The sequence below is a fragment of the Delphinus delphis genome, chromosome 5 (assembly GCF_949987515.2).
Source record: "Delphinus delphis chromosome 5, mDelDel1.2, whole genome shotgun sequence".
Taxonomy (NCBI): Eukaryota; Metazoa; Chordata; class Mammalia; order Artiodactyla; family Delphinidae; genus Delphinus; species Delphinus delphis.
This window is the reverse complement of record NC_082687.1, coordinates 24,421,503-24,447,489: the sequence shown is the minus strand read 5'-3', so window position 1 is coordinate 24,447,489 and position 25,987 is coordinate 24,421,503. Positions and strand designations below refer to the sequence as shown.

The 25,987-nt window shown below is 38.8% G+C and overlaps 1 protein-coding gene across 3 annotated transcripts in view; it reads right to left on the bottom strand.

Annotated features, from left to right (window-relative positions):
* The window catches only part of HHIP (hedgehog interacting protein), a 95,463-nt gene that overhangs the window by 15,738 nt on the left and 53,738 nt on the right, over window positions 1-25,987 (bottom strand). For all 3 annotated transcript variants that reach the window (XM_060012093.1, XM_060012094.1, XM_060012096.1), the window contains exons 5-11: window positions 21,731-21,882; window positions 21,177-21,350; window positions 20,415-20,558; window positions 16,521-16,642; window positions 14,117-14,240; window positions 13,032-13,162; window positions 9,058-9,139 (exon numbers count right to left, since the gene is read on the bottom strand). In XM_060012093.1, coding sequence (XP_059868076.1) covers window positions 9,058-9,139; window positions 13,032-13,162; window positions 14,117-14,240; window positions 16,521-16,642; window positions 20,415-20,558; window positions 21,177-21,350; window positions 21,731-21,882 — 929 coding nt within the window. The remainder of the gene's footprint in view (window positions 1-9,057; window positions 9,140-13,031; window positions 13,163-14,116; window positions 14,241-16,520; window positions 16,643-20,414; window positions 20,559-21,176; window positions 21,351-21,730; window positions 21,883-25,987) is intronic.

Genomic DNA, 25,987 nt, shown 5'->3' with positions numbered 1-25,987 from the left:
CAGAAGATGTGCTAATTCTATAGCTTCTCATAGACAACAGTCTGCTTGAGGTGATTAAGGACGTGATGTAAGAACTGTCTTATTCTTTTTTTTTTTTTTTTTGTCTTGTGGGATCTTAGTTCCCTGACCAGGGATTGAACCCAGGCCCTCAGCAGTGAGAGCTTGGAGTCCTAACCACTGCACCACCAGGGAATTCCCTTATCCATAGTCACATTGGGACACATGGAAAAGTGTTCCCTTGCAACTGTAACCTTTGCAAAACGATTTTTCTTCCATGCTTTTTCCTATTGTCATGAGGTAAGAAAAACTGATAAATCTAAATCCTCATCACTCAGTGTGGTCCCAGAGCAGCAGCCCCAGCAGGAGGTCATCTGAAATGCAGACTCTCAGGCCCTCCCCAGACGTACAGAATCAGAATCTGCACTTCGGTCAGTTTGTCAAGTGACTCCCATGCATGTTCAAGTCTGAGAGGCCCCTTTCTTAATTAGGGCCATGCCCAGCCAAAAGTGGTTAATGGGGCCATGAATAAGTGTGGTCAGGAGCTTCCAAGTACAGAATATTCTGGGATCTTGTGATTGGATGGAGTACGGCCTCTACACGAGGGGGCAGCCTTCCTGTGCCACCACCGATTCTGTGGTTTCATGGATTTCCTCACTCGGTAAGCATTCGATATACAAGCCATAACCCATAACCACTCATTGTTCCTAAAACCATTACTCAGCACTTTTGCCTCAAAAAAGTAAGAAAATGGGAAATTTCTCCCATTTGTATAGCTTGAGGCATAGGAATGAGCACTAGTGTAGTAGTGCTACGTCATCTTTTAAATTATTCATTTTAGTGCCTTTCTCCAAGGTCAACATACAAACTACTTTTTCTTTCTTTTTTTTTTTTTTAGTCTGGATAATTTTCTTCAGTCTGGGTGTTCACTAAATGCTTCTTACTCATGTTGACAGTTCTCTTTTCAGGGTCAGTTTACCCATGAGGAGTAGAATTTTGGATTCCGACTACATATAACCATTTTGTAGTACCTGGTAAAACGATAATACATCATACAAATTCAATTTTGCTCTGAGGAATCTTATACATTCATAATACAATCCTATTCCAGGTTGGAGAACAGAGAAAATGGAATCTGCTTCTGTGTAACCATGCAATGTCGGTCTCACAGGACTTCGTGGCTGTAGAGATAGCAACACACATTTCCTAAGAATATTTTTCAAGTACCATTTGAGATATACCAAAAAATTAATCGTTTTAAGAGCTACTTGCTTTCATTTCATTCTTAAGGAATGCCTTCTTTGACATTATATCATATGTAAGCTGCTTCGAAAAATCTTTTTACATATGTCCTCAGTAACATATATAAAGTGAAGGAAAAGAAAACAAGTTCAAGACTACCTCTGAACTTGTATACATTATGGGTCATATTAAGCATTTTAAATTTGTACTGTATATTTCTAGAATTCAAATTTAGAATGGGAAAGGCAGTGCTCTATCTTATTTCTCAAACCGCTGCATTTCTCTGTTCTGAAATGCACTGAACAGTGCGGCTGGGCCTCAGCTCTTTTCTCTGTGACCAAGGTTGCCTTCATTTTGAGGTCTGTGATTTAAATGCTGAGCACATGCTCACTCAGAAATAGTGTCGACTGGCTTTAATATGGCAGTTTGGGATTGAGTAGGTGCTAAACTCAAAGAGGACAAAGGTAGTGGCAACTTGGCGGAGCTGTGAGTTGGACCGCCTAGTGTTAATGAAATTATTAGAACTTTCACAAATACCTGCTCAATTTTGTTCTACGGTTAAAGATGCAACCAGAATGAAAGCAGATAATGAAGCCACTTACACTTTCCAGTAATTTCATATTAAACTTTATCCTCACGAGACGGGGCCAACCTTGCTATTCCCAAATTTAGAAGATCAGAGAACATGGATGAAGATATGAAATAGCTTTCATAGAGCTAATTCCAGATAATCTGGATGGAACTCTTTTCTAGCACAGCTTTCTACTCAACTGGTCCTTTTTTGGAAAAAGGGAGCTAGGCACCTGTGTTTCAGGCCTTATTAATCTCCCTATCCAAACATCACTACCACTGTACACAAGTATCTAAAAGGGTGTGTGGATCGCCTTCATTCAACTTTTATCAGCTTACCTCAGTTTATATATTTCCAGGCGAAGATTAGGAAATGAAAAGTTATGTATTTCCTTAAAAGGAAAGCCTAGGAGAAATGACTAATGAAACTGGATGATGAGGTTGTCTGCTTTTAGGGAAAAAAGGACAAAGTCCAATTTTATTAAATTGCCTTAGGTGTTTCTTGTATTATGTTTGCAATGTCCTTAATTCAGAAACTGGTCCACTACAATTATTAGAAAAATAGGCATTTGCACTTTAATTCAGTGGACTTGTTCCCGAAGAATCTTGTATTCTACAAAATCGCATACTAAAAATAAGGCTTATGGGAAAAATAGAGTTGGGGCAGACCCCTCGAGGTCCATGCAACTTCGTAACTAAAGCACTAGCAAAAATAAAGCTTGGTACCTTGGGAGAGGGCAGCCCAGGGAGCAGGTCGGCAGTAGCTGGAGGAGAGATTTGCTCAGGGGAGATTGAAGCACACAAAACCAAAATGGTGATGGACGTGACGCTTTGAACTCAGGAGGGAGTGAAACCTGCAGAGAGCCATGCAAAGCTGGAGGAATGTCTCCTGGGGGAGGGAAACTCATTGCGGGCACTTATTTCTCATTTTAACAGTCAACTGAGAAGGCGCCTTCTGCCTGTACAGCAGCCGGGCTGAGGCCTCGTTCCCCCTGGTAAACAGACTGGACCAAGAAGCCAAATCATGGTGAGTTTTACCCATCACCTTCTGGACCGTTATCTGGCAACTTGTAATGTACAATGTTCTGGCATAATTTTGTTGTCCCAAAGTGGCAATATTTATCTCAGATAATATTGTTCATGTTTTAGGTAATGTGTGCAATCTCCTGATTTAAGATAAAAATAAGCTCCTTAGAGGAAAGGACTAAATTCTCACGTATATTCTCCCTCCATAGCACATAATACAATATCTTGAACACAGGAGACAAGCCAAAGATACCTGCAGACTGATTCAATCTCATGTCTTAATCTTGTATAACTGTACTTTGATATGATAGAAAAATAAAAACTGAAAAATTAGGGTACAATAAAAAGCCAATGCCATTGCTTCCTAATATAAAGAAGGAACCACATTCTGTTCAGAATTTTACGTCTAAAACCAATTTTTTTTTAACTTAAAAACTTGATTCATAAGCCATAATTGATGAAAATGTTAGACACTTAATAAGAAATGTCTGCGACTGGGAAAATAGACATTTTAAGTAACACTTTGATTACAACATAATTCAAAAGTCTTAAAGCCTATATAGTATTTTTCTTTTAGAAGCCATCTAAAAAATAAATCTTTTTCCCACTTAAAAAACTGTAGACTACTAGTGTTTTAATTTTGTATTCTATGAAGGCAGAAATTTTAAATATCACTAAATGTTTTAAATGGGAAGTAAAATTTGAAATGATTTTCTGTCCCTTAAAATAGCACAAAAATGTCAGTTTAAATTCTCTTTGAAGACTATTAGGATGACACGTTCACAAATTTTGATGTTACACCTTTTGATTCACTTGTCAATGTTGACAAAAACGAGTCATTTAAGCAACAGATTTTTTTTAGCTCAACTAAAATGAATTAGTAAAAAAATGATGCTAAGGTAGTTTTTTTTCTTTAAAAAGTATATCTTCCTCTAGAAACCATCTCTTTGCAAATTTGTGTGGCTGTTTTATGCAAGATTAAATCTGCCTTTATCTCGAGAGCTGTAACATCTGATGATCCACTGTCACAATAAAAGTAGAAGATATTCAGAAGGTCTAATAATATCAGATTTCCACCACTGTCCCAGGTGGGGGAGAAACATGGGTATTGAAAAGAAATGCTTTTAAGAGGCTCTTAACAAATGAGGCTCTTTTTGAAGAATATATTTTTAATTATTCATATTCTCCATTTTATGCCTTTTTAACAAATGCCATTTGTAAGTGGCAGATCAATCAAGTTTTCATAGCAATCTGCACAATTACTCTAGGAACTGATATTTCAACATTTAAAATTGATAATTTAAGAAGGACTATAATTAGTATAAAGCAGAAAATTCCCTTGAATGCTGTGGTCATACGTCACATCTTCAGAAAATAGGATATAAACATAAGAAGCTTTATAGTACAGACTTTTAAAATAGCATGGGCGTTTAGAGAAAATTTTTTCATAAATTATGGTATCATATTTTGTGTATATTTTGAGATAGGCGATGGCTCTACGTAGCCTTGTATGGAATACCTGAGTATGTTTAAGTGTGTTTGTGTGCGTATATACAGAAACACACAAATCTTGGTAAAATATGAATAAAATTCCAGTTACACTTAGGCCATTACCATGTATTATGTATGCATACTCATCCACTCATTAGAAGTTTTGACTTTGATCTTATCTCATTCTTCTGCAATATATCTTTAAAATTTCAGATGGTATCTGACAGCATAGGAAGGATCTGTTCACTAAAAATGTTGTGCACTACCACGTAAACTATAGCATATTAAGAATAAAATATAAGCTGGCACCTGAGTGTATACTCTTTTTAGTTATTGGAAATGTGGAAAAATTATAGCAAAAATGTGGACCATGCTTCCTTGTCTTTTAGACTTCACATCCACCATGCTGAATGAATTTTTATAGGGCATATACTTGTTCATGACCTCTAGTGTTAAGAAATTCTGTCATGTTTGAAAACTAGTCCCTCGTCGAGCCTGTGTCCCTGTTAATAGCTGAAAGGTCAATGGAGCTGCTAAACAGTTTGTATTACTGTCAGGGTGGCCATGAAAACACCGCCTGCAGCAAGAGGACTTGGCAGCTGGGTCAACAGGCACTGTGGGGATTTATCAACCTAGGGAGGCCACTTGCATAAAACTTTGACTGATGAATTGGGACTAGACTGGCTTATTGGGCTAAACCTTCTCCATTATGCATGGCTTTCTTTAGGATGGCAGAGCTGCCTGCCGGCTCCCTGAGACATATGTGAAGGATAAACAGAAATAATTTCCTCTCATGAAGTGATTTTTGAGAAGAAAAAAAAAAAAGCACACGTCAGCATCCAGTAGACTAAGGAGTAGGATGAAGATATTAAATAAACAAATAAATAAACAAAGAGCAGTAAGTGGGGTCATCACAGGAGGGGCAGGGAGGAGACAGGAGGGCAGTTTTTGATGTTGGTCACACAAGAGTCTGGGGACAGGACGTTTCTGCAAAATGACCTCTGAAGCCGGGAATTTGCACTGTTAATTTATAGACCTCTTAAGGGACTGGGTTGTGTGACTTAGGGGGTTAACAGATAAGCAACGTGTTAAAATAGTGTAAGACTGGGTACACAGGAATTCAATCGACATGTTTAAGAATGATTTTATTTTACGAACTCCTGGAGAAATAACCCTGGAAACATTTCCAGGTCAGAAAAGGTCATTTAGTTTAAGTCCATCTGAAACAAAAATTAAAGAATCTTTTTTAATAGTGTGAAAATATTTGTGTTCTATAAAATAAAACTAAAGCTTGGAAAGTTCAAAACTCTGTTAGAATTCTTTCATCTCCATCCCTCAGGAGCGTTTGTGTGATTCTGAAAAGATTTAACAAAGACCAAGCCTCTAAGACATGACTTGGATATTCGAAAACTAGGTACTCAGGGCTCTTTAAAACTCCGTGGACACCTTGACCTCAATTTTGAAACTAACACTATCTCAAAAGTTGAGAGATCACCCGCAAATAATTCTTGAATGCATGGAATGAACACCAATGGTACTAAAGAATTGCATATGCTTTAAATACAATATTTAATTATCTTCACAGCGCTCTACAGAAAGGTAGCAGAGGCAGAATGATGACCTGTACTTTACTGACAGGCGAAGGAGCACAGTATGGTGCCACAATGCAGCGTCCACACTAAGGAAGATTCAGAGACAAGACCGTTTGACTGCCTATCCTGCCAGGATAGACTTCCTCATGTTGACAGGCTTCAGATGGCTCTACTAAGTGAGACTGAAATGAGTGTCCAGCTCTTGTCCTCAATGCCTTGACATCTGCTGGCTGAAGCAGCATCCCAGACCAGGGCATGCAGAACCCAGTACTTGAGGCTTTGGGGGACCCAGCAAAGTGGCCCAGCAAGCTGAATGATTGACTGTACTGATTCGCCTCTAACTCCACTCTGCCATGAAATGAGACTCTTCCACTTCTGAAGGTATCCCTGTTCTAACAGGGAGGCAAAATTCCTCCCTTTTCTGCTTTTCCTTTAAAAACTCCTGAGTTCTAGTGAAGCCATAGAGAAAGCTGGTTGTATTCTCATAGAATTTTTGTTTTTTTGATTGCAAACAATGGAATTTGTTTTTTTATAACAGGTTATCTTGCCATCCTTTTCTGAGAAGGATGCCCACCGTAAGTGATTTTAAACTTATGTAAATGATTATGTAACACATAGCCTGAGACCAGATTGCCCTTACAGACTGAGCTGGTAATGCCGGGACCTCGTCTACCTTTGTCAAAATGACCAAAGAATATTACATATCGTTTCAAAACTCCCTCATTTTTCTTATATGTGAGTGTGTGTGTGTAGGAAAAAAGAGAAAAAACATAAATCTTATGGTGTATAGGAATGTAACTTCCATGATACATAATACAGAATATAAAAATTTTATGATTTGTAGTTATTCTTTTAGAGTCATGAGTCAACTGCATGTTTGAAATTCATTCTGAAAACATTATTCTGACAAGTCTGGGGCTCTTCCACAAGAATACAGTTAATCTAAGATTTTAATTCGAGTTAGGTTTTTTGATGTAACAAGAAATGTCTGTGTATAATTTTTTTCCGTTGATGAGGCTTTTTCTTCAATTTCTCCCTCAAATATTTTAGGAAAACAGTTGTGCTCTGAAGCAGACATCCTGAACACAGCTAGGTTAGTAATTAGCTCGTGTTTCCAAAATAATCCTGTTCACGTATACTAAAAAGTGTCTGCTTATATAGAACTTCCACTCATCTGGGGAGAACTACTATAATAACAAACGTTGGCTTCCAAATCGAAACAGCATGAGGCTCCCAACAAATGTTTATGAAAACATTTGTTTTCTTATAGTCAGTTTAATTTTGAAATGTATGCCTGGGCCTGTGTACAAGGACTGTGTCTCTGGGACTCTGTTAATCCCCCCACCTTCTGAAAACCAAACACACATCTTAACCCTGGCCGCACGCATGACACGACTCACCAGAAACAGACACCATAATGAGAAGTCAGGCCTTTCAGGTATGTCACTCTGAGACCACCCTACGAGAGGAGGCCCCATGATCACAAAGCCAAGGTCCCTCATGGCAGCCCTGGTAATTAGACACTAATAATGGACTGAAGGTGTAAAATTCACCTCAACTCACCACCAACAGACTAAACAATCCAGAGGAAGAGAGAAACATTTCTGTGAGAAGCAGTGAGAATTAATAACACTACCAGAAAGCTTGCAAAAGCACATCAACTTTGACAAATATAATGGAATAAAAATGGCTATTTTGAAACTAATGGCAATAGATCTGAGTGAAATCGTAGACCTCATTCTGAATCGTTAGAATGCTATTTTATGAATTAACACTAGTTTGATTTTTGTTCTTAATATTGCCACCTTCAACAAGCACCGGAGTGTCTATTTTATTTTTCATTCATTACTTTGCTTCTCACAGAAGGACACTGGTTTCACACTCAAGGAAGAAAAGAACCCTTACAGTGTGTAGATGGGTACTTCTCTTACTGTGAAAGAAAATGTGTACTGTTAAATAGGGAAGGAAAGCTGTCATTATCACTGTGTGATAGATGGGTGTATGTGATGCCTTCTATCACAGGGAGATCGTTTTTGGTCTCTTTTTGTTCTGCAGCACCAATGTCAACCTATATTTTTCTCAGGAAAGGTAGTGTTTTAGGGTATGGAAAAAGGACAAGAATCTCCATTTGTTAGTCAGTGAATTTTTCAGAAAAACATACACAATTTATAACCTACAAATATTTTAAAAGTGGAATTAAATGAATGCTCTTAGTAAACTTTGCAGATTATTGGAATTTTTTCTCCTAAAAGGGACTTGAAATTTAAATTTTCAAATGGGCTCATGAAGCTAAGTTAGCATAGAAAGAATTGGAAATTCACAGCACGGCAAAGCTAGGGTCTGACCACTACTGGCGTTCCACAGTAGTCGTATTTGTGAAGATACCGAAGTCCTATAATAATTGTTTCTAAAATTATGGCTAATATCTATTTGACAGTATATAACTTTAGCAGCTTCTGAGAGTTCTGATTTTATCCATGAAATTAACAACTGACGAATGATGACTCAAGATAATTTGAAAGTTGTGTGTGTGTTGAAGTTGGGTGGGTGGGTAGAGAAGAGCTGGAGACGGATAATTATATTCTCTAAAGGATTAAAACGTTCACATCTTCCTTTTGCTGAAATAAATAACAAAATATTTCTTCAGTTTTCATTTGTTTAGTCACAGAAGCTGTGAGCATCCAGTTATAAAATGAGGTTCCAATGTTGAGCTACCGAAATAACTTATCCCGATTACCTAACAAAAGTCATACTAAGGTCTGCCAGAATGCTCCTGGTTTTCTCGAAAGGAAAGGAGGGTTTATTGCTTCCAACAAGAGAGCGGAAGCCGCTGCCTCATACATCGGGGTCCTCCTCGGACATTTAAGTGAGGATCCTGATTCCACAGATATAATGCTGCTTTCAGAGGACAGCAAAGATGCCATGAACGTGATCGAAATACAGTTTAAAGTTCAGGGTGTTCAAGTCTAGGCCTCAGAGACTGGAACTGAGGGTCTCTCAGGAGAGCACTTAGCAGATGGGCAGGGCGGAAATGTTCATCTTTGTTGAGGGCTAATTGCGATTCCATCACTAATTTGAATGCACTGGAATAACTGAGAGAATATTACTTGACTTAACGGAATATTAAAAAAAACCTCACCTTTTGGGATCTACAATTTTGTAGAGTTTTCCATTGTGAGTCTGGGTCATACTTTTACTACTTGATAGAATGTAAACTTCACCTATGAAGAGAGAAATACAATGTTAATTCACAGTATTACAAAGCCTTACCTTCTTTTGCCTAGCAGATTATTATATATATATATAATACGTATGTATATATGTATGCGTATGTAGGTATGTGTACGTATATACATATATTATATATTCATACATCCTCAGAAGATCACTTGCCTGAGTGCATCTAAATTCCGGTCACTTCTCCCCACATCTCACTATTACTCCAGTGCGAGCAGATATTCATCTCTCACCTGGAAGATGGCAACAGCCTCCTAACTGATCTCCCTGTTCCTACTCTTATTCTTCTATGTTTATTCTCAACATACCAGTCGCAGGGATTCCTTAAAAGGCAAGTTAGATCATATAAATTGGATCACACTCCTCTGTTTCAATACCCTCCAATGGCATCTAATCTCTCTCTCAGCAAAGGTAAGTCCTGACAGTGGCCTACAGTGTCCCCCCCTTACTGCTCTGACCCCATCTGCAATGTTTCTAGCCTCACCTCCTGACTTTGGACATGCAAGGCAGGTTCCTGTCCCAGCCTCCTGTCTCAGGCCCCTGGTGTCCCAGGCTCCTCCCACCTCAGCATCTGTCCCAGGTCCTATCTCAGGCTCCTGTCAGTAGACCACCACTAGATGCATTGTTCCCCTTTCATGTCTGTGCTTAGATATCATCTTTCTTGACTGTTCTATTTAAAAGTATATTTGTCCCAACTCCTAGCCATCTCTATCCCTCTTTACAACTAGATTTTCCTCCTAAGCACTTATTACCAACTAGTGTACAATATATTTTTTAAGAATTATTTTTATTGTCCTCCTTTAGGATGTAAATTTCATGAAAACAGTTTAGATTGTTATCTCTTTATCTGCTCCTGTATCCCCAACTCCTAGAACAGAGCTTTGCACAGAATAGGTGCTCAATAAATAGTTGTAGAATGAGTGTAGAATGGCAAGTTTTATCTTTATTTATTCCACCCAAGATTCAAAGGTTTGGTTACCAAGTTGTTACTGTTAATTGATAATTTGAGGCCAGATGGCATTGGGTACTCCTTTTTAATTTTTAGCTTTTTAAACAAAATACATTTAAATAAATAGCTGGGGGGAGAGAGAGAGAGACCCTTCTGCTCAATCCCAGCTCCATGTCTCTGATTCCTGACACCAGGCTGTGTTCCTGAAAATGAACTACAACAGATGGAGTACCCTCTTAGGAGAGAACCGCTCTCGTTTATTACCACTCCTTCCATATAATTCAATATATAGAACTGATCACATGAATAGGGAATTAGAAGCTATATTTATGATTATATGTTTACAAGGCTTTAAAATTTATATTTGGTTCTCATTCATGAAATAGGTCTTGATTTAGTCTATATATCTCTTTTCTACTTTATTATTGTGTATTAAGCACACCCTACTACTTTCTCACTTCTGGAAAGGATGTTATGGGATTTACATTAAAAACACAGACACAACAGAAAAAATTAAAATGACGTTAAAAGGCAAAGGAATGTAAGTAAAAAAAATCATATTTATTTCAAGTACTTTATGTAGTTTACTGCATTTACTCCTTACAACAAACCCATCCTAATTTTATAGTTAAAAACACACACACACATAGAAAAAAAGACTCTCAACACTTTTTGTTTCAAAAAATGAAAGCTCTCAGGGCTTCCCTGGTGGCGCAGTGGTTGAGAGTCCGCCTGCCGATGCAGGGGACACGGGTTCGTGCCCTGGTCTGGGAGGATCCCACATGCCGCGGAGCGGCTGGGCTCGTGAGCCATGGCCGCTGAGCCTGCGCGTCCGGAGCCTGTGCTCCGCAACGGGAGAGGCCACAACAGTGAGAGGCCCGCGTACCGCAAAAAAAAAAAAAAAAAAAAAAAAGCTCGAACTCACTTTCATATATGGCTCTTAATTAAAAACCAAAGAGTTTTGCATTAAAGAGTGAAAGTATATTTATTTTTAATTATGAAATATACACTATGTTGTTGCTTTTGGACAGTAAGAACTGTATGTGCTTCATTTCTTGGTTCTCCTCCCAACACTGTATTAAGTGTGGACAGATATTTGGATATTTTAATGGGGGTGATGCTAATAGGATGAATGATGGTGAGTCACTGGCAGTAAGGTCTGGGGAAATCAAAATGATTCATCAAAATGATTCTAAATACTCATCTCTAACTCTGCCACAAACAATGTGATCCTAATTTATATTTTAAAATCAGAGTTTGCCAATGACATTTAAATTACAATTACAGAAGATTTAAGCGAGAAAAGGTATCTTTCTGGTTCATTTGAATGGGGTAGGAGAATTTCAAGGGAAAATTAAATGCAAGATGCTTTCAATGCTAGAACAAGAGAAAGATAGATTGGACTTCTTTTCTTTGAATCCTTATATTCCTGTGGCTTTGAAATCTGTGTGTTGTGTTTCAGGAAACTTGTCTGAGTCCCTTGGTAACCTAAGTGAATGGCATGGATGTATTTCTGATGAATTCTCTGTTTGATGTAGGAAAACCAAATCTGCATGTTTAGAGTAAATAATTCTGATTTAGGGACTTCCCTGGTGGTGCAGTGGTTAAGAATCTGCCTGCCAGTGCAGGGGACACGAGTTCGAGCCCTGGTCCAGGAAGATCCCACATGCCACGGAGCTACTAAACCTGTGCACCACAACTACTGAGCCTGCGCTCTAGAGCCCGCAAGCCACAACTACTGAGCCTGCGAGCCTAGAGCCCACGCTCCGCAACAAAAGAAGCCACTGCAATGAGAAGCCCGCACACTGCAATGAAGAGTAGCCCCTGCTCGCCACAACTAGAGAAAGCCCGCATGCAGTAACAAAGACCCAACACAGCCAAAAATATAAATAAATAAATAAATAAATTTATAAAAAAATATTTTAAAATTATTAATAATTCTGATTTAGATAGAAACACAACTTTTCTTTCTTCACACCTAGAAATTTATCTCCAAGGCTAAAGGAGCATGGTAGCCACAGTTTGTTTGGATATTATTCTTTAAAGGGAATCATTATGAAAACTACATTTATCTCTGAAATTTAAAATTGGTAGCATTTCACCCTTTGATTGGTAACATTCCAATATCAACTTCTTTTTGATTGTTAAGCTGCATACATTTTGATAACATACCAACAAATAAATTGTATGTTATCCTGGAGATTATCAATGAGAAGATAATTTCCATTCTGTTGGAAAGCAGATCTACAAAGCCAGATTATCTTGCACAAATTTCATGCCTCGATGGGCAAAAAAATAAGGGATAAAGTGAGATTCAGGGGCTTCCCTGGTGGCGCAGTGGTTGAAGAGTCCGCCTGCCGATGCAGGGGACGCGGGTTCGTGCCCCGGTCCGGGAAGATTCCACATGCCCCGGAGCGGCTGGGCCCGTGAGCCATGGCCGCTGAGCCTGCGCGTCCGGAGCCTGTGCTCTGCAACGGGAGAGGCCACAGCAGTGAGAGGCCCGCGTACCGCAAAAAAAAAAAAAAAAAAAATTGAGATTCAGATTACAACAAATTTTAATTTATTCCAAGAGACATGGATAAGTGCAAAGGTTCAGATAAAGAATATAAACAGATGACTTAGCTGCATCAAAAATATCAGTAGACATTTAAAATTTTCTGTCTTCAAGACTCAAAAATTCTCTTTTGTTCCCGACTCCCAGTTTTCTGCTTTATTACTTTCATATTTCTGGTGGCGTGGGTGGGAATAAGGTTTAAAGACCCCCAGAGAAAGTTTATTGGAAGAGAATACTGAGTTGGTCCTCTTTGCTGTAGGTTACATTTCCAACAAATGGAGGATGAGATTGTTATACTTATTTTTCAGAGCAGAACAGTGTCTCTTGGGCAAAGATTGAGAATGGAACTTAACAGAAATAGTTTGTACAGTACCTAACTCGTCTTCTCCAAATCCCAAAATGTGACCTGAAAAGTAACCTCTACAGGAACCGCCGTTGCCAAGACAGAGTGGTTTTTCTTGCCATTGCTTGGTCACAGGACTTTGCTGGAGGGTTAAGAAATTCCTACAACAAAACATACCAGAAACCTATGATGAAAATGTGCTTTTGCCTGAAAAACACAATAAAATGTTTAAAATAAAACTCATAATAAATAATTGTTGTGCCACAGACCTGGCTTCTAAAGGGAAAAATAATATAGCCCATAATGTGTGTGAATGCGCCGAAATTCCCATGTGAAGAGAAAGTACTTAAGATAATATTTTGTTTGGAGGTGGGGTACTAAAAGTACCTGAGTCTGAGAAAAGCCCTCCCCTTCATCCAGAGAATGATACTTCCTCTCCAGGACTAGACTCCATGCTGTGCTATTAATCAGAGAGAGGGATGGGGGAAGATCATGGGGTCAGTACTCTTTTTTAGTTCCTTTCAGTGACCAAGCATATCAGCTCTGCCATATGGCCTGAATGCCAGTGACTTGGGGAACAAGATTCTTATTTTGGGTTTCATCACAGAGTTTCTTATAATTACCAACAATGTGACCTCTAAACTTTAGGCTAAAATTTAATTTTGTAGCATTCCTATGAATAGAGACAAATTAAGGTCTGTTGCCAAAAGTCCCAAAAGTTTGGCAAAAGCAAAAATTCTTAGCCTTCCAGATAATTTTTAAAATATTTATACAACTCATGTAAAACCACAGTTTTCAATTTACTCGTGATCATGGTAAATTTATGTTAAGGATGAAGGGAAGACTCTAAATAATATGAAATGTCTATCTGAAGACCTCTCTGCTCTTAAAAATTATTTTATGAATTTGATCAAGTCTGTTTAAAAAGCATCTTTTAGGAAGTCCTTGAATTATCCCACCAAACATGGTGGAACTAAAAGTAAATAATAATATTTATGTGTGTCCCACACCTGACTTCCAAAAGGAGGCAATCATTTAAATATTTTATGATGGTTTGCCCAATAATCAATGGATATGTCATTTGATCTATCAAACTGTGGTATCAGGAAACCTACCCATTACGATCTCCAAACACGTAGCTTCCATAGAGTCTTTCCGACTGGCAGCCTCGGTAAACAAATCCACCAACCAAAGGACCATTACTGAATGGCTTGAATTCTAAAAGTGATGGCTCACTTTCTGGAAATAAATAAACATAACATTAGATCAAATGAAACGTATTTTCATACAGGAAAAGTAATGTAGGCCACACCACAATTATTACAGTAATTTAACTCTGAAATGTGTTCCATGATGCGTAAGATGGGTCCTTGTTGTAGATATTTAGTGAAAATAATTACCCCGTTTTCTTAAATATAATGTAATTAAATATAATGTAAAGGGCTTCCACGCATAGCGGAATGAAATAAAAATGCTCTGCAAATGCTTGTTGTTATTATAACTGCCAAGAGGTATAAAATTTTCAATGACATTAGAATCTGGTATTTTGCAAAATCATGGACTTTAGAACTAAAATACTTTAAAAAATACTTAATTTTTTGAATATTGAATTTTTTGTAGAAATGCTTTTGCATATGCCTACTAAACTGAGCCAGGCCTCTCAAATTTTATAAAATGTTTAAAAGTTCAAGCTTTGAAGAAAATAAAGGTATGGTACATAAAAGGTCTTCAAAACCACATTTGTTGCATATTTTAAAACACTGTCACTTAGTCAAGTAATATCTTCATTTAAAGTGTCTTAAGAGTTCTGTTTATAGAGTTATGTGGTTAGCAAAGTCTATTTCAGTCATTCCTTCAGAATTACATGTGGATAGACATGTATCTCAGTCTTTCCAGGCATGTCGTTATGTACTTGAATACAGGGATGCCACTTGCAATGGAAAAGATACAAAGTCAGCTGCAAATTAATCTGAAAATCACTTATTACGTACTTAAATAAGTCACTATCAACAGGAAGTATTTTAGGCAAACGCTTCTGTGGAAAGACAGTCATTCTAAAGTCCTTCCCCCACCCCATGTGATTATGGTGAATACGATATTATAAAAAGTAGAACAGATATGTTTTAAATAACCAGGATACTGAGAGGCAGCATAACTGAAAGACTAAGGTCATGAACTCTGGAGTCAGGTTCAAATCCAGATCCTGTCACTTTACGTGGTATGACAGTCAACCTTTCTGTGTCTCAGTTCCCTCATTTGTACAATGTGGCCAATAAGAGTGCCTACCACATAGGGTTTCTCTGTAAATGAAATGAGTGAAGTTTGCAAAGTGCTTACTGCGGGAGCTGGCAGGTAGCAAGCGTTGTGGATGTGGCTATTTGCTTTTTTTTTTTTCCTGATTTATCGAGGTATAATTAACAAATAAAATTATACATGTATGTGCATATATGTGTGTGTGTGTATATATATCTATATATATACACATTGTTCAAGGATTCTGTGGCTGTGTGTTTAATACATAAATGTAAGGCCATCAATATTATAACCAGTTTCAGCTGACTCCCAATTAATGTGATTGCAGAATTTAATCTACAAATATAACCAAAATTCCCACAAGCTAGTGACTCATTAGATGTTTTTTCTAACCACATTATTCTTTGGTTTGGCTGTTATAAGATGCACACACACATACATGAATACCTGAAAAAAAAAAAGTAAAATAACTGAATACCACATGAACCAACACAGCTGCTTCATTCCTGGTACTAAGTAAATATCCGTATTGAATGAATAAATAGAAGAAGCCAACAATTTAATAATCTTCATCTACTATATTCCCTGAATCATAATCATATTTGATATATTGTTTCCTCTAAAAGGAGCATATACAAAAACACTGAAAAATATTAACCTTATATTTTAATATGTATCTCTAAATACTCTAGTAATCATGTTATTAAAAATAAGATCTAAACATTCCATCTTCATGACTTGGGTAAATAAGCCATGTTTTTATAAGTCTATTACTTTGTTTTCTCTAAAATAAACACCTTTAAAAAATACATTCTTATTTGAAACACTTATAATTTTCCTAATTGCTGAGACTAGTACGTTGGGTATTGAGAAATTTCTTACCTTCAACACTTGTTTTTTTCCCTCTGTATATAAGATGTTAAGACAAGTTCTCCCTTATATATTAAATAAATAGAAGGTATTCATCTCGATTCTCAGATGAGCAAAATATAAACTGCTAACTTTTGAAGGTCCATTAAATTTTTTGGACCTACAGAGCACCATTCAATCCATGGGAAAGGTAATTACCCACATGGAACCCCTAGAGCTTGTAAGAGTCACTGGACCTTTAAAAAGTGAGCAACTGACGCCCTCACCATGGTTAGGCCAGTATTTTGATGCTTTCCCAAATGCTCATTTTGCAGAAATCCTTTTCTCTTCAATTAATATATTAAAATAAAACAAAGCCCAAACGAAAGCCAAATCAACAAATTATGCTCTACTTACCATAATCTTTTCCCTTAATTATCTGTAGGATTCTGGCGGATGATCTGTTCTTTCCATTGGAGTCTGAGCAAAGTATTGTTAAATTGATGTTTATGTCAGTGGGGTGTCGATCCACAGCACATCTGCGACAAAATGGGGGTGATACCCATGAATTCCAACCGGGGTATCTTCTAAGCTCAGACCAGAGATTCCTGACATAGGAATCCTTTGTGGGCTGGCAAGGATCCTACGGGCGATTTAGTTTGGAACCTCTAAAAACCACCGAAGGAAACATCCTGTTTGCTTACTCTGCTGAAGTTTAATGATCTCTGGAGTGTATTTCTTAATTTCTCTTGGTATCTACCTCCATTATGAATGTGCACACTGACTCAGAACACTTGTTAGTCTGTTGTTAAGGAATAGCACATGTATAATACACTGGTAAAGTGTAAGGGTAAGAATGGCAGCACCATCAATTCACATCTGCAACACGTGCGACACCAGGAACACTTGGTCCCCAACTTAATGATGATTCAGCTTATGATGCTGTGAAAGTGGTACACATGCAGTAGACACTATACTTCCAATTGTGAATTTTCATCTTTTCCCGGGCTAATGACATGTGGTACAATACTCTCTCGTGATGCTGGGCAGCGGCAGCTGCAGCTCCCGGTCAGCCACTGCATCACGAGGGGAAACAACGATACACTGACACTGATTCCGCACCCCTGCAACCATTCTGCTTTCCGCTTTCAGTACAGTACTCAATAAATGACATGAGATATTCAACATCAGATAGGCTCTGTGTTAGAAGATTGTGCCCAACTGTAGGCCGGTATGAGTGTTCTGAGCACGTTTAAGGTGGGCTAGACTAAGCTATGATGTTCGGTAGGTGAGGACCATTAAGTGCATTTTCGACTTAACGGTATTTTCAACTGATGATGGCTTCATCGGGACTTAACCCCATCATAAGTCACGGATAACCTGTAATAGTTATCGTATTAGTTTTGTGTTTCTTACATAGAATCACTACGTTCTAAAGTGTGGGCTGCTCTGATGAAGGAAAGCATGCCCTCCAGTTCAAGGAATAAGATAAAGCTGATCCCCACAACCATTGAGTCTTTCACGTGGACTCTGACTTTGTATTCACCCCCCAATCTGGGGCCAGAATATTTCTGTGACTTAAGCCACTGACTGTAAAGTCCATGGGGACAGGAACCACTTCCGACCTCTTTATCACTGTATTTCTACTCCTTAGTTCAAACCCAGGAATATAAGAGGGGCTCAATATTTGTTGAATGTTGAAGTCAATGAGTGACTAGGTATGGGGAGTTTGGGTTGGGGGAAGAATGAAGTTGAATAACATTTTTGAAGTTCTCACAAATCTGGAAAACAGTCTTGCACTGTATTTAGGTTTCTCAAGCTTGGCATTATTGACCTTTGGGGCCAGATAGTTCTCTCTTTTGGGGGGGAAGAGGGGGTTGTTCTGAGCACTATAGGATATTTAGCGGCATCTCTGATCTCCATACACTCGATGTCAGTAGCATGATCTCCTCCTTCCAATTTGTGAAACCCAAAAATGCTTCTAGATGTTGCCAAATGTCCTCTGGGGGCAAAGTCATCCCATTGAGAATCACTGTTTTAGGCCAATAAAATACACTAATGACAAAAACAAATTCATTGGGGCTATTAAATAAATTACAAAATTAAAAAGAAAATCTGAGAGTAGATCCTGGGGCTTAAGAGACGTAAGAGTCACATGCAGCAATTATTTAAGCAACAACAACAGTGAAACAAAACCCGTTGACTCCAAATGATCCTATTCACATTAGCCTGACCTGCCGAAGATGGGTTAGTGGTTCTGTGGCCGCAGTCACTCTCTTGTCCTCATTAATTCAATGATTCGCAGAATACAACGTCTGGCAGGGATCCTGACACAGGCCTGCTGTGACTTAAGGTGGAACCAAGTCCATGAAGGGCGAGACATTTTTCCTGTACCGCTTTTCTTTTGAAAATGGAGAAACTCTGACCAAAAAAGCTTTGTGTTTCTAACAAAGAAAGAGCAAAGAGACCTTTGGCCAGGTCTCCCAAAGGTGGAGTTGCTGGAGACCATGAGGTCTAGCTCTGACTGAATATCAAATCCACCAAGAACCACTTGGCCTTTTTAACCTTTAGTCTCATATAAAAAAGAGCGCAGACAGTGAAACTTCTCAGTATGATACTGTAAGGGTGGATCCATGTCATTATACCTGTGTCCAAACCTATAGGATGTACAACCCTAGGAGGGAACCCTACGTAAACTATGGTCTTTGGGTGGTAATGAGGTGTCAGTGTAGGGTCATCAATTGTAACAAATGTACCACTTGGGTGGGGGAGGTTATGTAGGTGAGGAGGCAGGAAAATCTCTGTGCTTTCTGCTCCATTTTGCTGGGAACTGAAAACTGATCTAAAGATTAAAGTCTTTAAAAAAAGGCAGGGGGAGGTGCCTGATGCCAGCTACCTCAGAGTGGCGGCTGACAGTTACCGATCAGATGGTGGGCACATGACACGTGGTTTGCTACTCTGCACCAAGGTGCTTAATAAGAGCCAGCTTTACTTTTAGCCAATAATGATTTTAGCTCCCTTTCTGCTTTATTAAATCCTCCTTTGCTTGAAATACTCTTGGAGGGAGGCAGACTCTTCAGCCCTCTATCACGGGAAGAGGTGAGACTCCACAGCACAGGCGTCCTGCCACACGTAAGGTCTGTAAGGCACCTCGCCTTGTGTTTTCACACTGAGGGTCGGGACCCCCCCGGGAAGGTTGCATGAAGGCTCCAGTGGGATTGTGGTGACTCAGGCTGCTCGACTTCAAAGTGCTGCTTTGTGGTGGTCTCTGCCGGGTTCTGAGCTCTAGGAATGGAATGTGACAGTTTCATCCACTTCCTGAACCCACCTTAAGTAGTCCCTGTCGCCCAGATTTTAAGATCTGCTGAGATGCCAAAAAGGAAATGAACTGTAGACTTGGACTTTGATGGAAGGGAGATGAAGGGCAGGAGGGATTATAAAAAGAAGAAGTTCGAGAAATACTCACCTTGCATGTAGTGAACACTCAATAAATATTAAATAGCAATAATAACTAGTAAATGAATAAATGTGGCCAGATACCCCTTAGTATGAGTAACAGACCACAGATTAGATAAAGCTTTCATCATAGAATTGCTATATTACACTTCCTAGCATTTTTCAAGTATACCCCAAATGTCTCATTCTACATTCTTCTTAGTGGTCCTTTCTTTATGGTTCATTGTAGTAAACAGTCAGTCTGAATTCCTTCAGTATTTGTAATTTCTTGCAAGTAAAAAAATGTTAACATTTAGCTCAATTCCTTCCAAATGACACTGTGTCATCATCTGTTAAGTGAAGCTATGATAATAAGAACCATAATTTATTTAAAATCCATCACGTGTGTCAGATACTCTATTTGATTCTTCACTTATAGATCTGTATTTAATCATTACAGCATCCTTGCAAGGTGGCTATTACCATCCTCATTTAATGTATTTATAAGGAAATTAACATTTAGAGCAGTTTAAGGAGACCAAGTTTATTATCTGTCTGAACTGTTCAGATTAAAGTCTTCATCATGACACCTGTCCACCAGTGTTTATCCAATAATAACTCTCCAAAATGTTAAGGAGATATTTCTCTGTGAACTTGTCCTCTGCCTTGTCTAATCTGCCTTCTCCGTCTGCTTCACACATTAATAGAAGAAAGAGAGCAAAATACTGGGTAAGATAATGAACCAGTGTAATTTTAGAGGCATAACCTTGGATACCACTCTTAGCTGCTCCGCGCCCGGAAACCCTCCTTCTTTCCCCACTTTGCGAATCCCGGCCCTGCTGTAAGGCAGGAGAGAGGACGGGCTTGTGTTCTCACCTGCCTGGATCGTGGAGGCCGTGGGCAAACACTTCCGGGGGCTGGTTGGTGCTGTTGAAGTGCGGGTTGCTCCTGGGTATGGAATAAGGCACGTGGCACATGGCAGTATCCACGTCCAGACGGAGCACGGAACCTGTGAAGTCGCTGAGGAATCGGAGGACAACGTAAGTGCTTTCCGTTTTTGTTACGTATTGCGCCTACACTCAATTCAGGGAAGTTGCCCTATGGCTAAAAAACCACACCCCGTCCCCCGTTTGAGACAAAATTATTAAAGTTCCAAATTCCATATCGTGGGAAATGAAACCAGGGGCAGTTTGGCTTCAGACACGTGACAGCACCGAGACACAGCTCGACGGTGGCTGAAGGCTGCAGCCTTGGTGGTGCGCTGCTTTTGGTATCCGTCCTCTAAAATGTTTTTTTTTTTTTTTTTTTTGCCAAACCACATATTTAACGTCCCCCAGGAAGCTCCGCTGGACAATGCTGGTCCATTAGGTAGAGTGTCGAAGGCAGCAGGGATGTGCAGGGCAGCTACTGCACAAACCCCACAGCAGGAACTCGTTTCAGGACATCTCAGTAGAGCGACTTTCAAAAATACTATAACAGCATATGTATTGGAATTCCTCTTCATGTTATAAAGGCAGATGCTGATAATAAAAGTTGAATATTTAACTGAGTGATATCATTCAAAGACATAAGTGATAGAACTCACTTAAAACATTTTACCATCAAGGGGCATCTGTTGTTTTGTTGGATTATTTTTACCTTAACCCATCCATTTCTTCCATGTCATCCAGCGTGATCATCCCATCACCGAGGATGATGTACAGAAAGCTGTCAGGACCGAAGAGCAGCTGTCCTCCCAGATGCTTTCTGTGGAGTTCTGCGACCTCAAGAAATACTCTGGCCGTTCTCAGATCAACTTGGTGGGGATTTTTTCTAGGTGGTGGGGAGGAAACAAACCATGATTGTGAAAGACGTAAGGTGAACCCACGGAAAGTAAATAGGGCACAAAGGGGGAAGCAAACACATGGCACGTAAATAAGCAAACATACTGAAAAATGTAGCCAATAAAAATTACTGAAAAATTGTGTTAGTCTCCAGGTTTCCAAAGTGTAGCCTTTAAGTTGAAAGAGAATTGTGGAGAAGTGCAAAGCTACCATTTTTCGCAATTTTCCTTAAAGACACACACAGGATTTTAAGCCAGATGGAGATTGGGGTTTAATTATTGCCACCTGATGGTTAATTATTTGTAACTTTTAAACAAAAAATTATAAAGAGATAATGAGAAAATAAGATGAAATGTCTTTTAGTGGTACCTGGATACCGTGTATTCCACAACTCTGAGAATATGGTCATGAGGCCCCATAGCCCACCGTTCTTGGTTGGTGGTATAAGACACATAGAGCTTTCCATTTTTCTTGTAATTGGGATGGAATGCAAGGCTTAGCAGTCCTCTTTCATCTCCTCCCTGCAGTCAAATGAAAAACACAAAGAATTGTGAAGTTAATTATGTTCTTTATTGTGTTTCAACTGGAACCCCCAAAAGAGTCTCTTTCTTTCTCCTGGATAATCTTTGCCCAAACTCTTTTCTTTTCTTCCTTGCCTACTGCACAAAAAGGATTATAAAACATTTCACTTTGCGGAACTCTTTAAGGGTTAGAACAAGACAATTGTCTTGTGTGGTTATCTATACGCAAGACCCTTACACCACTTTTGTCAAGTGATTTGTGTATGTAATCTGGGGAAGCTAGGAAGACAAGTTTAAGTGCTGTGAAGAATTCTTTGCTGGGTTACTAGGTTGCTTGTAGTTCACAGAAGACAAATAAAAAGGTTCGTAATCAGCAGTGACTTCTAATCCAAGTCTCCAAAACCTAAAACACAGTGTGGGCTGCCAACTCCCACTGTCTTGGCAATCTGTTTAGAAAACAGTTAAATTGCTTGTGTAATATGTAAACCTTTGTTTTACCCTGGAGGCATCTACATCAGTTGTCACAACCGTGGTGGTCTGTTCATCATAGCTAGGTAATAAGCAGCCTTGGTCTCTCTACATCGAAATGAGGTATTTTTACATATATCCCTTTGCTGCCTAGAGTTTTTTTTCCTTATAGAAAAATGGAGAAATGAAAGGAGAGCTAAAAGCCAGGGCTGGGATGGGGGTGGGAGAAATCCTAGAGAGGAAAGGAGACACTAGGAAATAAAAGAAAAATCCCAAACAACCTTCTTTTGTTATTGTATGAATGTCAAGAATTGTATACATTAGGCATGCCAAATGCTGTAACAATTAAAACATCATCGTGTGCTTAAATAGAAAGGCATTTTATCTTTATTTTCTGCTAATTCAGCTCGATGAAACTCAATATGGTCTTAGCATTTGTTTTATCCCACAAGTAGTCTAGGAATTTCTATAATGAAATCAAAGTATCTAAAATTATCTAGATCAGAGACTTCAAGTTCAAATTCTGGTAAGCCAGGGAGCACTTCCTCTGTGCTCTGCTGAGTTATGCACAACGGCGAAAAACGTGGCAGAAACTGAACGTTGCGACTGCCGCTAGGACATCACCTTATACACGCTGTTTCATTCAACAGCACAACATTCTTATGGCAAAAAGCTGTAAGTTACTCCTTAGAAGTGTTAGAGGAAAAAAAGTCTCTAATGCCGCCATTTCTTCACAAGGCTGTGCTCAATCACGGAAGCGCTCTCCTGCCTCTGTCCCCCAGGATAGCATGTGTTACTAACAAAGCCCAGAACTGTTTGTAGTTTGTGTGCTACAAGGATTTGTGAATTTAAAGCTTTAGGCATAAAAGTTCACTTTTAATAAGCACCGTTTGTTTTATTTCCCAGATTAGAGAAAAACTGCTTTCAGAGCTATGCCATCCAAAGCGGAAAACATCCAAACTTTATGAGTGTGTAAATAATAAAGTGGATGCAAATATCCCAGACCCACCACATTATTATTCAAATGTCAAAAAAGGGCAGCCTCTTCATTTGCATATCACAATATGATTAATTTTAAGAACAAGCTCGCAGAAGGGTAAGTCTCTATGACTAGGATTTATGAATGTGCCTTGTTTTTTTGGGTTATCTTGTTATGATGATTTTAATATTGACTCAACATTGCTGTTTTTCTTCTTATATCTTCAGTAAATAAACATGTCTTGCCTTTCGTATGAGATATTGAAAACAGGGATGTGTAACTAAGATTCGATTGTAGAAAAGCCACTGCACATGTAAACCTCCTTGATAGATGTATGAGGAGGCCTAGGGGTGGGATTTAGTTTGTGATTAATTCCTCTCCGCATATATTTCCCTCTAAAGCTGTGAATGCAGGGTAAGTACTGCAAACCCACTTCACAAATGTTTGCGTTCCACTATAAGAAGCTTTTGTTGAAAGTAGTTCTTTTGTAGTTTTTAATCAAATCATCTGAAAGACAACTTGAGCTGGCTAGCAACATAGTTTAAAACCGTGCTGGTTGCTTTTTGGGAATTAGGAACATAGAATTCATGCATTGTAGAGAGACAGATGGGAAAAGAGATTGAAATAAATCCACAAGTGACAGAAGACAGTCGTTTACGTTAAAGATTCACCTATCACACAAATGAATGTAGAGGGGCATCGCTGACTTTTATTAAAGGGCCAAATATGGAAACAGAATGAGACATCTGAATGACAAGAATATAAATCAAAAAAGTCATTTTAAAATGTCCTGAATTTTTCAGGTTATAGGATTTATATTTGTGTAATCATTACATGTGATTTCATTTTTTTAAAGTCAACTTCCAGGTGCGAAGTAGTGTTCTGGGTGGTTTAGAAACATGACTAATGACTCAAGTTATTTCAGAGAAATGCTCACTTTCATAACTATGTTGATGAAAAAATTTAACATTCTATGTAAATATCCTAGAGTGTCTCTCGAAACTAGCTTTTAAAATTATGTCGTATAGCACAACTCTTAAATGCTCAGAGATTGGGAAGGAAGGATATATGACTGCTGTCAGGAGGTTTAGCTTCAATTAGCCTGCAGAGTTATGTTGTCCATTTAAAGTATGTTACTGACAAATCATAAAGATGGAGAAGTATGTCCAAAATGTTGTCCTTAGTCATGTGAGAAGCAGCAATGTGTCCAAACATTCACATTATACTTTGTACTTTGTTACTAATACCAATAGCTTTGTGTACACATCACACTTCTGGGAGTATACATCACTGCCTGAAACAAACAGGCAACAAGTAATTTACAAGCAATACTTTAGGGTTTCCTCTGTTTGGGTAATGCTTTTTTTTTTTTTTTTTCCAAAGAAGGTTTAACTTTGGACCAGGGTCAGAGGCCATAATGCCAGAACCACCACTAGACATTTGAGGCTTCCAGACCCTCTGTGGTTGCTTCAACCATAGTCTTCACCGGCACATTGCCGCCTGACAGCCTGAGTGCTGCCCCTGCAGTCAGGATTGGACCAGCAGCCCAGCTCTCCCAGGCTCAGCAAAAAGCCCTTGTGTCAATGTTAGACTGTCTTCTTATTCCTTCCCATCCTTTCCCCTCGTTATGTGTAGCTTTATGGATTTGAAACCATGCCCTCCTTCCAGAAATGTCAAATGACTCAATTGTTTCTGCTGAGCATTTGGAGAGAATGAACCTCTAGTGAATTTAATTAGATCAGCCAAGCTGTCTTAAAAGGGAGACAGACACATTTGTAGAATGGCAAATGGAAGATCTGCGGGGTGGGGAGCCACACCTTTCAGAAAGACACTGACTTCTGACATCATACTTTTGAAAACTATTAACCCAATGTCCAAAATGTTGTCCTTAGTCATGTGAGAAGCAGCAATGCGACCAAATATTCACATTACAGTTTGTACTTCGTTACTAATACCGATAGCTTTGTGTGCACATCGTGCTTCTGGGAGCGCATATCGCTGCCTGAACTAAACGGGCAACAAGTAATTTACAAGCAATACTTTAGGGTTTCCTCTGTTTGCGTAATGCTTTTTTTCTTTTTTTTTTCAAGCTCACTGACTGAAGCCTCAACCAAGCATCATCGTAGGCTACCATGAGCCCCTGTCCTCCCCGTGCTCAGTCCTCTCAATACATGAACTTCTGGACAGCCCCTCACCAAGCACCAATGACTCCTCAAAATCAGGTAGCTGAATGATTTGAAAATAATGTCCCTATACACTTTGGAACCTTGAGATTAACCCATGTTTCAGAGTAAATCATAAAACCCTCCTTAGAGACTTTTAATAAGTAGTTAACTGCCATTCTAATTCTCATTCAGCTCTCAGGAACAATTTCACAGGGTCAGCAGAAAAGAGACAAAAACCCCAAACAAAGAGTATTGATGACTTTCACGTAAGTACAAGATCAGATCTAGTCCTATAGTTTTGAGATAAACTCTTCCCTGGTGAACACATGGAAGTTCTAACCAATTGACTATGAATGTTCCTCTTTGAAGAAAATGAAGCATCTATTGAAAAACACAGAGAATCACAAGGTGATTCTAACAAGAAGTATGTTTTTCTTTTTTAAGAGCAATTGTGGGGCATGGCCTTTCATTATGATATTTTAAAGAAAACACT